This window comes from Eulemur rufifrons, chromosome 30 (assembly GCF_041146395.1).
Source record: "Eulemur rufifrons isolate Redbay chromosome 30, OSU_ERuf_1, whole genome shotgun sequence".
Taxonomy (NCBI): Eukaryota; Metazoa; Chordata; class Mammalia; order Primates; family Lemuridae; genus Eulemur; species Eulemur rufifrons.
In genome coordinates this window covers 36,624,468-36,642,372 of record NC_091012.1, presented here as the reverse complement: position 1 = coordinate 36,642,372, position 17,905 = coordinate 36,624,468, and the positions used below count along the sequence as shown (strand labels likewise).

The 17,905-nt window shown below is 37.4% G+C and overlaps 1 protein-coding gene across 1 annotated transcript in view; it reads right to left on the bottom strand.

Moving 5' to 3' along the window:
• Positions 1-17,905, bottom strand: part of ARHGEF6 (Rac/Cdc42 guanine nucleotide exchange factor 6) — an 82,130-nt gene that overhangs the window by 51,597 nt on the left and 12,628 nt on the right. Inside the window, exon 3 of the mRNA XM_069462804.1 lies at positions 17,583-17,653. Coding sequence (XP_069318905.1) covers positions 17,583-17,653 — 71 coding nt within the window. The remainder of the gene's footprint in view (positions 1-17,582; positions 17,654-17,905) is intronic.

Genomic DNA, 17,905 nt, shown 5'->3' with positions numbered 1-17,905 from the left:
CTCCAGCAAGACATAACAATCCTTAATGTGTATTTTGCCTAACAATAGAGCATCAAAATACATGAAGGAAAAAATTTATAGAACTTCAAGAAGAAATACATGAATCCACTATGATAGTTGAAGAATTCAATACACCTCTATCAGAGAATGGACAGATCCATCAGGCAGAAAATAAGTAAGGACATGTTAGAACTCAATAGCACCATCAAACAACCAGATATAATTGACATCTATAGACTACATCATCCAAAAACAGCAGATTACACATTCTTCTCAAGCCCCCAAGGAACATTCACCAAGGTAGACCACATTATGGGCCATAAAACACTTGTTAACAAATTTGAAAGAATAGAAATCATACAAGATATGATCTCAGGCCACAATGAAATAAAAAAAGAAATCAATAACAGAAAAATACTTGGAGATTAAATGACATACTTCTAAATAACACATTTCTTTTCTAAAAAAGAAATAATAGAAATTTTAAAATATTTGGAATTAAATGAAAATATAACTTATCAAAATTTGTGGGATGCAGTAAAAGCAGCACCTATAGGGAAATTTACAGCATTAAATGCATATATTAGAAAAGAAGAATAGTCTAAAATAAAAAATCTAAGCTTCCACCCTAGAAAACTCAAAAAAGAAAAGGAAATTTAATCCAAAAACAAGTAGAAGAAAAGAAATAATAAAAATTAGAGCAGATATCAATGAGATTGAAAAGAGGAAATCAGTAGAGAAAATCAATGAAAGCAAAAACTGGCTCTTTGAAAAGATCAAGAAAATTGATGAACCTCTCGTCAAGTTAACTAAGAAAAAAAAGAAGATACAAATTGCTAGTATCAGAAATGAAAGGACAGGACATCACTACAGATCCTGTGGACATTAAAAGGATAAAGGAATCATATAAAAGACTACTATAAACAACTCTATGCCTACAAATTTTATAACCCAGGTGAAATGGAATAATTCTTTTAAGATACAATCCACCAACACTCATGAGAGAAGAAATAGATAATCTGATTAGGCCCATATCTAAGAAAGAAATCAAATCAATAATTAATAACCTTCCAAAACAGAAAACACCAGGCCCAGATGGGCTCACCGGTGAATTCTACTAAACATTTAAGGAAGAAATTATACCAATTCCCTACAATCCCTTCTAGAAGATAGAAGCAGAGAGAATGCTTCCTAACTCATTCTATGAAGCCAGCATTAGCCTAATATCAAAACCAGGCAAAGGAATTAAAAGAAAAGAAAACTACAGACCAATATCTCTCATGAACAGAGACGTAGAATCCTCAACAAAATATTAGCAAATAGTCTAGAAATAGATAAAAAGTATTCTAATCCACACCCAAGTGGGATTTATTCTAGGCATGCAAGACTGGTTCAACATTCAAAAGAAAATCAATTAATGTAATCCATGACATCAACAGTCTAGAGAAGAAAAATCACGTGATCTGTCAATAGAGGCAGAAAAAAATTTGACAAAATACAGCACCCAGTGATTTTTATAAAAAATGCTCAGCAAACTAGGAATAGTTTCTCAACTTGATAAAGAATACCTACCAAAAAAAAAAAAAAAAAACACACACAAAACACCCTACACTTAACATCATACTTAATGGTGAGAAGCTAGATGCTTTCCTACTAAAATCAGGATCAAGGCAAGGATATTTCCCCACATTACTCTTTTTTAACATCATATTTGAAGTACTAGCTAATGCAATAAGACAAGACAAGGAAAAGGTATACAGATTAGAAAAGATGTCAATCATGGAGGAAGTCTGTGCATGTGTGGGGCTAGGAGTATAATGGGAACTCCCTGTACTTTCACCTCAGTTTTGCTGTGAATCTAAAACTGCTCTAAAAAATAAACTCCATTTAAAAAAATAAAGAAAGATCTCAGATTAATAACCTTACCTTCCACCTGAAGAAACTAGAAAAAGAAGAGCAGACCAAACTCAAGGAAAGCAGAAGGAAGGAAATGACAAAGATCAGAGCAGAAATTGATGGGATAGAGAATAGAATAACAATAGAGAAAACCAAGGAAACCAAAGTTAGTCTTAGAAAAGATCAATAAAATTGACCAACCTTTAGCTATACTGACCAAGAAAAAAAGAGAAGACTAAAATTACTAAAAGCAGGAATCAAACAGTGGACATCACTACCAACATTGCACGATTTTTAGTATATTCACAGAGTTGTGCTGTGATTACCACTACCTCATCTAATTTCATAACATTGTCATTGCCACTCTTCCCCCATCCCCCGGCAGTGCCACACCAGCACCCTGAGTGGAGAGAGAATCTATGTGCCCAGGGGAGGGAGAGGAAAGTGGTTGTGGGACTTTGCATGGAAACTCAGGGCCATCCTGGCACAGAGAAACACAGCACAGGGCAGAATTCTGCCGGTGTCCACAGAAGAGGGAGCATTTAGACCAGCCTGGCCAGAAAGAAATCTTCTACCCCCAAACCCAGTTCCAGCTAGCCCCACCACTGGCTGACAAAAAGCAGCCTGGAGTCTGGACTAAATTCATAAGATAGTCAGGCCACAAAGGCTGCATCCTTGGGCAATTCCTGCAGCTGTGCTGGCTCGGAACAAGTGGAGTTAGGGCACATGTGACCCAATGAGACAGCAGCAATGGTGGCCAAATCAATGCCTGTGTCACCTCCCTCCAACTATAGGCAGTGCGGCCCAGGGAGTCTCCTTCCACTTGAGGAAAAGAAAGGGAAAAGTTTAGAGGACTTTGTTTTGCAACTTGGGTACCAGCTCAGCCGCAGTAAAATAAAGTACCAAGCAGACTCCTGAAGCCCCTGAGTTCAAGCCTTAGTTCCTGGATGGCATTTCTGGACCCACCCTGAGGCAGAAGGAAACACACTGCCCTGAAGGGAAAGATCGAGTCCTGGAAGGACTCACCACCTACTGACTAAAGAGCCCTTGGGTTTTGCATAAACACCAGAAGTAGCCAGGTGACAGTCACCTCAGGCTTTGGGTGAGATTGAGCTGGCTTCAGGTGTGACCTGGAGCTGGTGTCCATGAGGGAGTGCCCACATCACTCCTCCTCCAACTCCAGCAGCCCAGCACAGAGAGTGAGGGAAGAGAGTAAGAGATTTTGCCTGGTAATCCAGGGAATTTTCCTATATCTTATCCATGTCCACCAAGGCAGTACCACCAGGAGTCTGTAAGAGTCACAGCATTACTTGGGTTGGGGCACCCCCAGTGCTGATACAGCTGCAGTGACCAAAGACTGGGATCACAATATTCAATTCCCTTTGAATATCTGGAAAGTCTCCTCAAGAAGGATGGATTCAAACAAGTCCAGACTACAAAGATTAAAATAAATATCTAACTCTTCAATGCCCAGACATTGACAAACATCCAAAAGCATCAGAAATACCCAGGAAACCATGACTTCACCAAACTAAATAAAGTACCAGTGACCAACCCTGGAGCAATGGAGATATGTGACCTTTTAGACAAAGAATTCAAAATAGCTGTCCTGAAGAAGTTCAATGAACTTCAAGACAACACAGGGAAGGAATGCAGAAGCCTATCAGAGAAATTTAACAAAAAGATAGAAATAATTTAAAAAATCAAGCAGAAATTCTGGAGCTTAAGAATTCAATTGACAAACTGAGAAACGCATCAGAGTCTCTCAACAGCAGAATTGACCAAGCAGATGAAAGAATTAGTGAGCCTGAAGACAGGCTATTTGAAAACACAGTCAGAAAAGAAAAAAAGAATAAAAAAGAAGGAAGCATACCTACAAGATCTAGAAAATAGCCTCAACAGGGCAAATCTAAGAGTTGGCCTTACAGAGGAGGTAGAAAGAGAGAAGCTTTATTCAAAGAAGTAATAACAGAGAACTTTCCAAACCTAGAGAAAGATATCAATATTCAAATACAATAAGGTCATAGAACACCAAGCAGATTAACCCAAACTAGACTATCCAAACAAGGCATTTAATAATCAAGATCCTAAAGGTCATGGATAAAGAAAAGTTTCTAAGGGAAGCAAGAAAAAAGAAAAAAAATAACATATAAAGGAGCTCTGATATGTCTGATATGTCTGGCAGCAGACTTCTCAGTGGAAACCTTACAGGCCAAGAGAGAGTGGCATGAGATATTCAAAATGCTGAAGGAGGCCGGGCGCGGTGGCTCACGCCTGTAATCCTAGCACTCTGGGAGGCCGAGGTGGGCGGATCATTTGAGCTCAGGAGTTCGAGACCAGCCTGAGCAAGAGCGAGACCCCATCTCTACTAAAAATAGAAAGAAATTATATGGACAGCTAAAAATATATATAGAAAAAATTAGCCGGGCATGGTGGTGCATGCCTGTAGTCCCAGCTACTCGGGAGGCTGAGACAGGAGGATCCCTTGAGCTCAGGAGTTTGAGGTTGCTGTGAGCTAGGCTGACGCCACGGCACTCACTCTAGCCTGGGCAACAGAGAGAGACTCTGTCTCAAAAAAAAAAAAAAAAAAAAAAAAATGCTGAAGGAAAAAAACCTTAACCCCAGAATATTATATCCTGCAAATGTATCCTTCAAACATGGAGGAGAAATAAGGACTTTCCCAGATAAATAAAAGCTGAGGGATTTTATCAATACCAGACCTGTCCTATAAGAAATGCTGGCCAGGCGCAGTGGCTCACGCCTGTAATCCTAGCACTTTGGGAGGCCGAGGTGTGTGGATTGTTTGAGCTCAGGAGTTTGAGATCAGCCCGAGCAAGAGTGAGACCCCGTCTGTACTAAAAATGGAAAGAAATTATATGGACAGCTAAAAATATATATGTATATATATAGAAAAAATTAGCTGGGCATGGTGGCACATGCCTGTAGTCCCAGCTACTCGGGAGGCTGAGCCAGGAGGATTGCTCGAGTACAGGAATTTGAGGTTGCTGTGAGCTAGGCTGACGCCAGGGCACTCTAGCCCGGGCAACAGAGTGAGACTCTGTCTCAAAAAAAAAAAAAAAAAAAAAGAAAAGAAAAGAAATTCTAAAAGGAGTTCTTTAATCTGAAGGAAAAGAACATTAACGAACAATAAGAAATCATCTGAAGGTATACAACACACTGGTAACAATAAGTACACAAATACAAAATACTCTATTGTTGTAACTGTGGTATATAAACCACTTATATCTTGAGTAGGAAGACTAAAATACAAATCTATCAAAAATAACTACAATAACTTTTTTGAGAGCTAGATAGCATAAAAAGATATGGATGGAAACAACAAAAAAAAAGCTAGGGGATGGAATTAAAGAGTAGAATTTCTGTTAGATTTCTCATTGCTTGTTTATTTGTTTTTTTATAAGCAGAGTTGTATATATTTAAAATAATTGGTTTTAAAATGTTCTTTGCAAGCCTCATGGTAACCTCAAATAAAAAAACCTACAACAGATACATAAAAAAAAGCAAGAAATTAAAACACACTACCAGAGAAAATCACTTTTAACAAAAGAAGATAAGAAGGAAGTAAGAAAGAAAGAGAGGACCACAAAACAACCAAAAATCAAATAACAACATGGCAGTAGTAAGTCCTTATCTATCAATAATAACATTGAATGTGAATGGACTAAATTCTACAATCAAAAGACATAGAGTGGCTGAATGGATAAAAAAAAAAAAGAAAAACAAGAGCCAACTATATGCTGTCTGTAAGAAACACACTTCACCTATAAAGACACATACAGATTGAAAATAAAAGGATGGGAAAAGATATTCCATGAAAATTGAAACCAAGAAAGAGCAGGAGTAGCTATATTTCTACCACATAAAATAGGTTTCAAGACAAAAACTGTAAAAAGAAATAAAGAAGGTCATTATTTAATGATAAAGGGGTCAATTCAGAAAGAGGCTATAACAATTCTAAACATATATACACTCAATCCTGAGCACCCAGATATATAAAGAAAATATTACCAGAGCTAAAGAGAGAGATAGACCCCAATACAATAATCATTGGGGACCTTAACGCCGCACTTTCAGCATTGGACATATGATCCAGACAGAAAATCAACAAGGAAACATTGGACTTAATCTGCACTGTAGACCAAATGGACCTAATTAGATATTTACAGAATATTTCATCTGACAGCTGCAGGATACATGTTCTTCTCCTCAGCTCATGGATCATTCTCAAAGATAGACCATATGGTAGGCCACAAAACAAGTCTTGAAAAAACCAAAAAAGTTGAAATCATACCAAGTACTTTCTCTAACCAAAATGGAATAAAACTAGAAATCAATAACAAGAGGAAAACTGGAAAATATAGAAACACATGGAAACTAAGCAACATGCTCTAGAATGACCAGTGGGTCAATGAAGAGATTAAGATGGAAATTTTAAAATTTCTCAAAACAAATGAAAATGAAAACACAACATATCAAAACCTATGGGATACAACAAAAGCAGTAATAACAGGAAAATTTATGGCAATAAATGCCTACATCAAAAAAGTAGAAAAGCTTCAAAAAGCTTCAAATAAACAACTTAATGATGCATTTCAAAGAACTAGAAAGATAAGAGCAAAGCAAACCCAAAATTAGTAGAAGAAAAGAAATAATACAGATCAGAGCAGAAATAAATGAAATTGAAACAATACAAAAGATAAATGAAACAAAAAGTTGGTCTTTTGAAAAGATAAACAAAACCTTTAGCCAGACTAACTAAGGAGAAAAAAAGAGAGAAGACCCAAATAAATAAAATCAGAGATGAAAAAGGAGACATTACCACTGATAGATACTGCGGAAATCCAAAGGATCATTAGTGACTGCTATGAACAACTATATGTGAATAAATTGGAAAACCTAGAAGAAATGGATAAATTCCTGGACACATACAAACTACCAAGATTGAATCAGGAAGAAATAAAAAACCTGAACAAACCAATAACAAGTAACGAGATACACGCAGTACTAAAAAGTCTCCCATCAAAGAAAAGCCCAGGATCTGATGGCTTCAGTGCTGAATTCAACCAAGCATTCAAAGAACTAGTCCCTTATCAGACGTGTAGCTTGCAAATATTTTCTCCCATTCTATAGGTTATCTATTTGTTCTGTTGATAGTTTGCTTAGCTGTGCAGAAGCTTTTTAGTTTAATCAAATCCCATTTGCTAATTTTTGTTGTTGCTGTGATTGCCATTCGGGCCTTAGTCATAAATTCTTTGCCAAAGCCAATATCTAGAAGAGTTTTCCTACATTTTCCTCTAGAATTCTTATAGTTTCATGCCTTAGATTAAAGTCTTTTACTCTTGAATTATTTTTTGTGAGTGGGGAAAGGTAGGGGTCCTGTTTCATTCTCCTTCATGTGGCTATCCAATTTTCCCAGCACCATTTATTGAATAGGGCTTCTTTTCCCCAGTGTACATTGTTGTCTGCTTTGTCAAAGACCAGTTGTTTGTAGGTAGATGGTTTTATATCTGGGTTCTCTGTTCCAGAATTTACAAAGAACTCAAGCAAATCAGCAAGAAAAAAATAAACAACCATATTAAAAAGTAGGCAAAAGACACGAACAGAAGCTTCTGAAAAGAAGACTGACAAATGACCAATAAACATAGGAAAAAACGCTGAACGTCATTAATCATCAGGGAAATGCAAATTAAAATCACAATGAGATATCACCTTACCCCAGGCAGAATGGCTTTTATTAAAAAGTCCAAAAACAATAGATGCTGGCATGGATGCAGAGAGAAAGGAACATTTATACACTGTTGGGGGGACTGCAAACTAGTACAATCTTTATGTAAAACAATATAGAGATTCCTCAAAGAACTAAAAGTAGACCTACCATTTGATCCAGCAATCCCGCTATTGGGTATCTATCCAAAAGAAAAGAAGACTTTTCATCAAAAAGACACATTTATTGCAGCACAATTCAATCAACCCAAGTACCCATCAATTTATGAATGGATTAATAAAATGTGGTATCTGTATACCATGGAATACTACATAGCCATAAAGAAGGATGAATTAATACCTTTTCAACAATCTGTATGGAACTGGAGACCATTCTCCTAAGTGAAGTATCACAAGGATGGAAAAAGAACTGAACACCAAATGTACTCACTATTAAATTAGAACTAACCAATGAGCACACATGTGCACAGAGGGAAGTAAAACACAATGGAAATTAACCTGGGGGGAGGGGGGACCAGGGGAAGAGCAAAAACCTACCTAATGGGTACAATGAACACAATTTGGGTGATGGACACACCTATAGCTTGGACTCAAGCATTACAAAACCAATCCATGTAACCTAAAACATTTGTATCCCCTTAATATTGTGAAAGTAAAAAAACTTTAAAAAAACAAAGAAGAACTAATACCAATCCTACTGAAACTAGTCCAAAAAATTGAGGAGGAGACAATACTCCCAAACTCATTCTATGAGGCCTGTATCACCCTGATACCAAAACCAAAGACACAACAAAAAATAAAACTATAGGCCAATATCTCTGAGGAACACAGATGCAAAAATCCTCAAGAAAATACTAACAAATAGAATTCAACAACACATTAAAAAGATTATTTATCATGATGAAGTGGGATACATCCCAGGGATGCAAGGATGGCTTAATATATGCAAATCAGTCAATGTCATCCATCATATCAACAGAATAAAGGTCAAAAAACATATGATTGTTTCAATTGATGGTGAAAAAGCATTCACTAAAATTCAACATCCTTCATCATAAAAACTCTCAAAAAACTGGGTATAGAAGGAATTTACCTCAACATGATAAAAGCCATATGACAGACCTATAGCCAATATCGTACTGAATGGGGGAAAACTGAAAGTCTTTCCTCTAAGCTCTGGAGCAAGGATGCCCACTTTCACCACTGTTATTCAATATAGTACTGGAAGTTCTAGCTAGAGCAATCAGAAAACAGAAAGAAATAAAAGGCATCCAAATTGGAAAGGAAGAAGTCAAGTTATCTTTGTTTGCAGAACATATGATCTTATATCTAGAGAAACCTAAAGACTCCACAAAGAAACTATTGAAACTGATAAACCTTGCTCTGTCACCTGGGCTGGGGTGCTGTGGCATCAGCCTAGCTCACAGCAACCTCATACTCCTGGGCTCCAGGGATCCTCCTGCCTCAGCATCCCGAGTAGCTAGGACTACAGGCATGTGCCACCATGCCCGGCTAATTTTTTCTATATATTTTTAGTTCTCCAGCTAATTTCCTTCTATTTTTAGTAGAGATGGGGTCTCGCTCTTGCTCAGGCTGGTCTTGAACTCCTGAGCTCAAACGATCTGCCCACCTCGGCCTCCCAGAGTGCTAGGATTACAGGCATGAGCCACTGCACCCAGCCAATCCTAAAATTTATATGGAACCACCAAAGACCCAGAATAGCCAAAGTCATCTTGAACAAAGAGAACAAAACTGGAGGAATCACATTACCTGACTTCAAATTATACTACAGAGCTGTAGTAACCAAAACAGCATGATATTGACATAAAAACAGACACATAGACCAATGGAACAGAACAGAGAAGCCAGAAATAAATATAGACATCTATAGTGAACTTATCTTTGACAAAGGTGCCAAGAACATACAGTGGGGAAAGGCCAGTTTCTTTAATAAATGGTGCTGGGAAAACTGGATATCCATATGCAGAAGAATGAAAGTAGACCTTTATCTCTCACCATATACAAAAATCAAATTAAAATGGATTAAAGACTTAAATCTAAGACCTAAAACTATGAAAGTACTAAAAGAAAACTTTGGGAAAATGCTTCAGGGACATTGGTTTGGACAAGAACTTCTTGAGTAATATCCCCTAAAGCACAGGCAACCAAAGAAAAATTGGACAAATGGTATCATATCAAGCTAAAAAGCTTCTGCACAGCAAAGAAAACAATCAACAAAGGGAAGAGACAGCCCACAGAGTGGGAGAAAATATTTGCAAACTACCCATTTGACGAGGGATTAATAACTAAAATATATAAGGTGCTCCAACAACTCAATAGGAAAAAAAATCAAATAATGCAATTAAAAAATGGGCAAAGGGTCTGAATAGACATTTTTCAAAAGAAGACATACAAATGGCCAATAGATATATGAAAAAGTGCTCAACATCATTAGTAATCAGAGAAATGCAAATCAAATCTACAATGAGATAGCATCTCATACCAGTTAAAATGGTATTTATCCAAAAGACAAGCAATAACAAAAGCTGGCAAGGATGTGGAAAAAGGGGAACCTTCATACGCTGTTGGTGACAATGTAAATTAGTGAAACCACTATGGAGAACAGTATGGAGGTTTCTCAAAAAACTAAAACTAGAACTACCATATGACCCAGCAATCCTACTGCTGGGTATATATACAAAGGAGGATATATCAGTATATTGAAAAGATATCTGCATCCCCATGTTTATTGCAGCACTATTCACAATAGCCAAGATTTGGAATCCACCTAAGTGTTCATCAATGGATGAATGGATAAAGAAATTTTGGTACATATACACAATGGAATATTATATAGCCACAAGAAAGAATTAAATCCTGCCATTTGCAACATGGATGGAACTGGAGAACATCATGTTAAGTGAAATAAGCCAAGTATAGAAAGACAAATCTCACATATTCTCACTCATATGTGGAAGGTAAATATTTTTTTTTGTATTTTAGTCTTTACTGTCACTTTATACACAATGTCCAGAATATGATAAAAATTTACAAGACGTGTAAAGAATAGGCCTGCACCTGGACCTAGATCAGCTAAATCAAAACCTGTGGGACTCCTATTTGAAAGAGAATGCTGAAATGGAAAGGTTTGCATGTGACAGAAGAGAAAGGAGATAATAGATTGATCCCCTGCAGACAAAGAGTAGAGTGATGGTTACCAGAGGCTGGGATGGGTAGCAGGGAGGGGAGGATAAAGTGGGGATGGTTAATGGGTGCAAAACTATAATTAGATAGTCAGATAAAATAACAATATTTGATAGCACAGCAAAGTGACTATAATCAACAGTAAGTTAGGGTACACTTTAAAATAACTAAAAGAGTGGAATCGGAATGTTCTTAACACAAAGAAATGATAAATGCCTGAGGTGATGGATACCCCATTACCCTAATTTGATTAATTCAAGTTGTATACCTGTATCATAACATCACATGTACCTTATAAAGATATACAACCATTATGTACCCATAATAATTAAACATTTAAAAATTTTAAAAAAACAAATAAAAATTGAAAGGAAAGATAGAATAGATTGTAAATTTATAAAAATGTAAGCAAACTGATTCCCAAATAAAAGAAGAGAAAGTTTCAAAAGAAATAAAATAAAATGGCAAATTTTATGGTATGTGAATTATATCTCAATAAAATTGTTATTTAAAAAGAATCGAAGCACAAATTTCCCATCTGTTAATTAAAAACTCTTCTTTTTTTCTGACTCCAAGTCCTTTTCCAGTATTGTGTTCTCCCAAACTCAAGTTTGTTTATCATCATAACTCTCTGCTCAACTAGGCTGTTTTTCACTGCAGGACCTCAAGTAATCACTTATGGTCAGCACTAATATTCATTTTTTGTTCATAGAAATGGAGAGAACTACACTAGGATTCAACAGTAACATTTTATGGAGTACAAGGAAGAGATAAGACTCATATGGGGATTGCTTTATTAAAATATTTATTTGGTTATCTATAGTACTTATATTAGGAGTCAAAAAGGATGGGGCCATGCCATCCCTCTTATATTGAGGAGGGAATGAAATCTTCCAATCATCTTTTTGTTCACACTTTTCTAGAAAGACTATGTCCGGTAACAAGCCATCTCACATCCTCACCCTCCCTTCTAGTACTGTTGTCTATAACTGTCACACTATCTGAATTATAATATCTTTTGAAATAAAGAAAAACAACACCAGTCATTGTTTGAAGGGAATTTTTAAATTAAAAAAATCACAGATATTATTTTTATCCGAAAATGTCATTTTTAAAACAATTAAACATTACTTTAATTCCACGGTTGATATAATGCAACCTCCCTGTCTCAACTGAAATAGCTTTACTATTTCAACTTCCTTTAAAATGCTATCATCTGGGGCTCATTTAAATGAAATTGCTAAGATTCTTCAAGAAAGGTGCCAACTGTTCTGCTCCAGAGGTTTGTTTATCTGCTAGGTGAGGCAACACACTTTCTAGGGGTCCATCTCTGCTGGAGCCACTGGCATAGGACAAACACTTCCCATGGGAAGGAGGCAGGCAGACACTTCCTGCTGCCTTGGAGCGAGTTCTGGAGAGCTAAACCGAAATATAAATTAAACTAATATTATTGCAAGTTTTGAGGGTGGCAGAATGATGACTTTACAAAACTAAAGTGATGAAGGTGATTAATAAGTCTTTTTCATCAAATTATGTCCCCCCAAAACATGTGATTGGTACTATATTAAATAGAACTGCCCTTGCTGTGGTTAGATTAGCAGAAATACTCATCAGCGTGGATGCCTGGGATTCTTTCCTAAATTCACTTGGACTTTACTGCTTTCCTCAATCTCAAAGGACCAACTGATGAACTTCTGAGACTGGTTCTTTATTTTTCCAGCCACAGGGCATCTAATGTAAAAGGATAAGAAGGGAGGCAGACAGAGAAGGCTATGTGTTCCCAAACAGAAGGCCTCAGTGGTGAGTCAGAAGGCAAGGAGTTTGGCAAGCCAACCAACTTCAGAGCAGTACAATTTGATCGAGAGGAAATCTATTCAAACTCACTAAAATAGACTCTGTCCACATACTGCCTTTGCCTCCCCAGATCTGTCTCCACAAGGACAACTTTTTGCTCAACTAACCCTTGCCTGAATTCCGAATAAAACAGACGGTGAGAAGCCATAGAAAAAGAGGTGGAAGAATTTTTGTACCTCCATCCTGGGCTATTGATTTTCCAGTACAATACATTTCCTACATTTCCTGGAAAGGCTTTAGAGTGAGTTCATTTGTATAAGTATGTTTTCCAAAGGGAAGGAATCATAGAAGTATGAAGAAATTATTTTAAGGGGCTAAAATGTATAAACAATGGCTGAAAATAGAGATATGTCCAATGACAGAGACTATATTGGCTTCAGGAAACCTTAAATCAAAGCAAAAATATCACATTACAGAAATTCAAAGATAATTATGATGCCTATAAAAATGAGCTAATGTTGGTGAAGTCCTTTGAGACCAAAAAAGGCAATAATCAGTGTATTTATGTCATATTTAACTTCTAAGCCAGAATTGCCTGCCGATATAAAAATGCAGTGATTGATTCTGCAGCCCAGGCCCTCAGCTTTCCCAAAATAAGCAGCGCTATCCCCCATTACCTATAGATAGACTCACGAACTCCACAAAATCCTGTAACCTCCTTCACCTCCAGTCCTTGGATAGAAAAGATTTATGGAGGAGTAAGATGACAAGAGGGTAGGTAAAAAATAAGAAGGCATATGGAGAAGAAAATCAACAGATAGATGCATAAGGTGGTTTAGGCTGGTGGAATTAAAAGGGTGGGTGAGCATTAGAAAGATCGGGAACATCCAGGGTGGGACTGAGTGGGCAGATAGACGAGTGAGAGAGAAAATGAGGGTGAGCAGAAGGCTGGAGGCTAGAGCAAGGGTTACAGGAGGCTTCCTGGGAGTTTTGTGATGTAACACGCCACAGCCTTCCTCCACCTTCCCTATACCGAGTATAGGTTCCATAAAACATGACCTTCAGGCATCTACTGTAGGTTACATAAAGTAGAAAAAAAATTGAACAAGGTAAATAATACTGGTCCTTACTGATTATAGTTTCCTATTTGAATGCAGGGAAATATCACCTCTCATTCTGCAGACAGATGCTCGTCCCCAGAGTTGAATATTAGGATTACTGTGAGTCTGGCCTATTTGTGACAGCACAAAGGATAGCTTTATTACAATGTGCTGCATGGAATGGGAAGGTATGAAGAAAGAAAAAAAAAATGTGCTGCAATAGTTGCAGTAACTAAAGAATTCCATCTTCCAAGGGTCATTGAAATGGGGGAAGGAGAGTGCGGTCCACTCTCTGACCTGTAGTGACTAATTGCAGACACGCACATTCTTGCCTGGGGGAATTTGCTCAGATAGTTCCTCCTGCCTGAACTCCCTTTCAGCTCTCCTCTGCTCGCCTAAAGTTCTGACCTTCCTTGAAGACTCGCTTTGAATCCTACCTCCTCCATTCAACTTTTGCCTTGATTGGTTCTCAACTTTTAGTGTAAATGAGCATCAGAACCACCTGTGGGTTGAGGGAAAGAGGTTGAGGAAGAGGTGAGGGGAGTTGTTAAAAATGGTGTTTTCTGGGATCTATGGCCAGAGATTCTGACGCAGCAGATCAGGGGTGAGGCCCATATGCCTGTAGTTTTAACAAGCTCCCCAGGTGCTTCTGATGCAAAGGATCCCCTAACCACATTTTGAGAAACTCATCTTATGACACTTTACAACTTCACATCATTCTCTACCATGTGGCTTACACTGTCATGTCTGTCCTGCCTTCCCAATGAGACCATGGGTGCCAAGATCTAAGTGCTACATACAAATTAAGCCTGACAACTAAGCTGCATAGAATCTTTTTCCTGATTTTTACTGTTTAATCCTTCCTGGCACATAACATCAAGTAACAATGGGCGGCCGCTCGCGGTGGCTCAGGCCTATAATCCTGGCACTCTGGGAGGCCGAGGCGGGAGGATTGTTTGAGCTCAGGAGTTCAAGATCAGCCTTAGCAAGAGCGAGACCCCATCTCTACTAAAAATAGAAAAATTAGCCAGGCATGGTGGCACATTCCTGTAGTCCCAGCTACTCGGGAGGCTGAGGCAGAAGGATCACTTGAGCACAGGCGTTTGAGGTTGCTATCAGCCAGGCTGACGCCAAGGTACTCTAACCCAGGTGACAGAGCAAGACTCCGTCTCAGAGGGCTTATTCAGCAGCAGGTTGCCTCTCCAAAGTGGGTGGACACCATCCCATCTACTGAGGGCCTAAATGGAACAAAAAGGTGGAGGAAGGGAGCATTTGTCTTCTCTGCCTGCCTATTTGAGCTAGAACATTGGTCTTCTCCTGCCCTCTGAATGCAACTTATGCCATCAGCTCTATAGTACTCAGGCCTTTGGACTTGGACAATTATACCATCAGCTTTATATGGTGTCCAGCTTTCAGACCAGCAGATTGTGGGACTTCTCAGCCTCCATAGTCACATGGGCCAATTCCTTATAATAAATCAATCTCTCTCTCTCTCTCTCTCTCTTCTATTGGTTCTGCGGTTCTGTTTGTCTGGAGAACATGACTAATACACAGTAACAAAATAAAGGGAGCCTTGGATTAGCAAAGACTCACTAAATACAAGAGCATAAGAACAAGTCTGGTCAGAGACAAGTAGGGATAGAAAAATCTTCATGAAAGAGAAATAAAGAATACACAGTTTCCTGTTTTTATTTAAAAACATATATACACACATATATATTACAGGCTATATATGTGCATATATATTCACATACATGACTACTTCAAAGAAAGTTTGGCATGTATTGATTATTTCTAAGTGGTGGGATTATAGGTAGTATTTATTTTCTCTTTTAAACTCTTTGTATATTGATTTTTTTAAAAAACAGTTATTTATATACTTATTAGAAAAATGTTATTTCTTTTTTTTTAAATGGAGTAATTCAGTCACTAGTATTCTTATAGATCTAGCAACAGAAAATGTCTACAATTAATGATTCTTAGAGGGAAGAAAAGTTAATATAAGCTCAGATAGGGACCCCTTTCATGTGAGTGAAATTCATCTTCCAAGTTTCCAAATCCTATGGGTGAGACAGAAATTTTTTTATTTGTCCAAGTATTCAACACAGATTAGGAATAAAATTAGAGCACTCAGAACATATTTTGAATTAATTGCCATGAAAAATTTGCCTAAATACACAAAGCCAAAGAAATGTAGATTTAATAAGAACAGCAACAACCAACCAAAATCTTTTCACATCCATACCCAGTTACAACAATGCATCCAATTGTTCTCTATTCAATAATTCAGCTATATCCACACCAAAGTTCTACAGGTTCTTCACAGGCCACCATGAGCTCCCCAAGACCTTCTATTTTCTTTATTAAGTATAAGATCTGAGACAATATCTATCAAAAATTTTTGAACATATATATCTTTTGAGTGAACAATTTAACTTCCACTGTCCAGATCTTTACATACTTTGGCAGTTATATGTATAAGCTGCTCAATACAGAGTTGTTTATAATAGCAAGGAACTAGAAACAATGCACATGTCTTCCAATAGGAGGTGGATTATACAAACTGCAGTATATCCGAGTTTGAACATAATATACATAGAATTTACATAAAGCTCAACAGCATTTTAAATTGGTAGAATCAGCAGAAGCAGAGAGAGATCCAAAGCAGAGCGATGATATGCTCCAGATCCACAGGGAAAAGAAGCTATGGTAACATTTTCATCCACCACTCAACTATGTCCTTTCTTTAAAAATTAGGGGTCACCTAAAAAGCTAAATGAAATGGTGAGGAAGGAAGGGAGAAGGGAGCTTAATTCTGTCGGATGATAATATTTTAAACTTGGAAATTTAAGAGGGAAAATTGACAAAATAGTCCCCAATGATTATTGTTCAGGTGACCTAGGAAGTTCCTTCCTGATTTTTCATATCACCTACTGGTCATGTCATCATCATGGAGCAAATTCATTGAAGAGTGAAATTCAACTTTTTGAAACCAAATGATATTCACATACCTGTGTAGAGATGTTTGAAAACTCTTTATCCATGCACAAAATGAAATGAGTATGCAGTACAAATGCACAAAAAACACTGGGTAAAAACTGAAGCTTCTATTTCAGCAGACGTGGGGGGAGATGACATGACTGACAGGGAAACTTAGGGGTAATGATGACTTGACCTTTTCATTAATAACTGGGCCAAGTCTGGAAAGAAGACATGAAGGAAAGCAGAGAGTAGATTAAGGAGAATGATACGATTTCTTTTTCAAACAGGAACTTATTTTGAGTATCGCACATGCCCTATTTATAGCTAATATACTTTGACATATCTGTGTTCAAGCCAGAGCCATTTCATTCCTCTTGCTGTGCCAAAGGGCAGTTTTCCTTTTGGGCTGTCCTCAAGAACAAGGCTGATAATATTCCAGAGGATATAATAATGGAGTGATTGATTCTGAAGTAAAATCACAGAATGCAATCACTTAAAACTTATTTCATTACAGGAACTTGGGAATTCACCTTCTAAAAATCTGGTAAGGCTATCTCTAACTGCTGAATTTCACCATAATGCCTACATATGAACCAATTTGTCTTTCACTACTGTTTCATAGGCCTTGCTCTAATTCTTTGTGCTACCCTTGCATTTTTCAGCACGGTAGATGTAAGACTTCTAGACATCTGTAAGAAGCTTACAAGTAGAAGAGCTCCTTTATAATGCAAATGACACTGGACCCTTGCATGCAACTTTATTCAGTTTTTCCTTTGTGTCGCCTCAATACATCAATGGTTTGACAAGTGAAAAGATTCCATATAGACTGAAAAAAAAATTGTCCATCATCTGAACACTCACCACAGTATAATAATTCTTGGTAAGTGGAGCAGTTTCAAATCCTTTGACAGCCTTGGGGGAGAGAGGTCTCTCTGTGAAAAAGATTTAAATTATGTTAATATCATACAAGTCTATGATGAACATTTTATAACATAAGTCAACTAACATACTATGAAGATTCCAAGTAGAAGGATCAATGGAAATGCACATTACTAAACAAGTGAAACTACAAATTTACTAAACTATAGATGGTCAAAGTTAGATCCTCTTGTCCAGATCCCTCAATTTCCAAGAGAAGAATAAACCAAGAAGTTAAAACCTAGCTAAGTAACATCAAGGCTAGG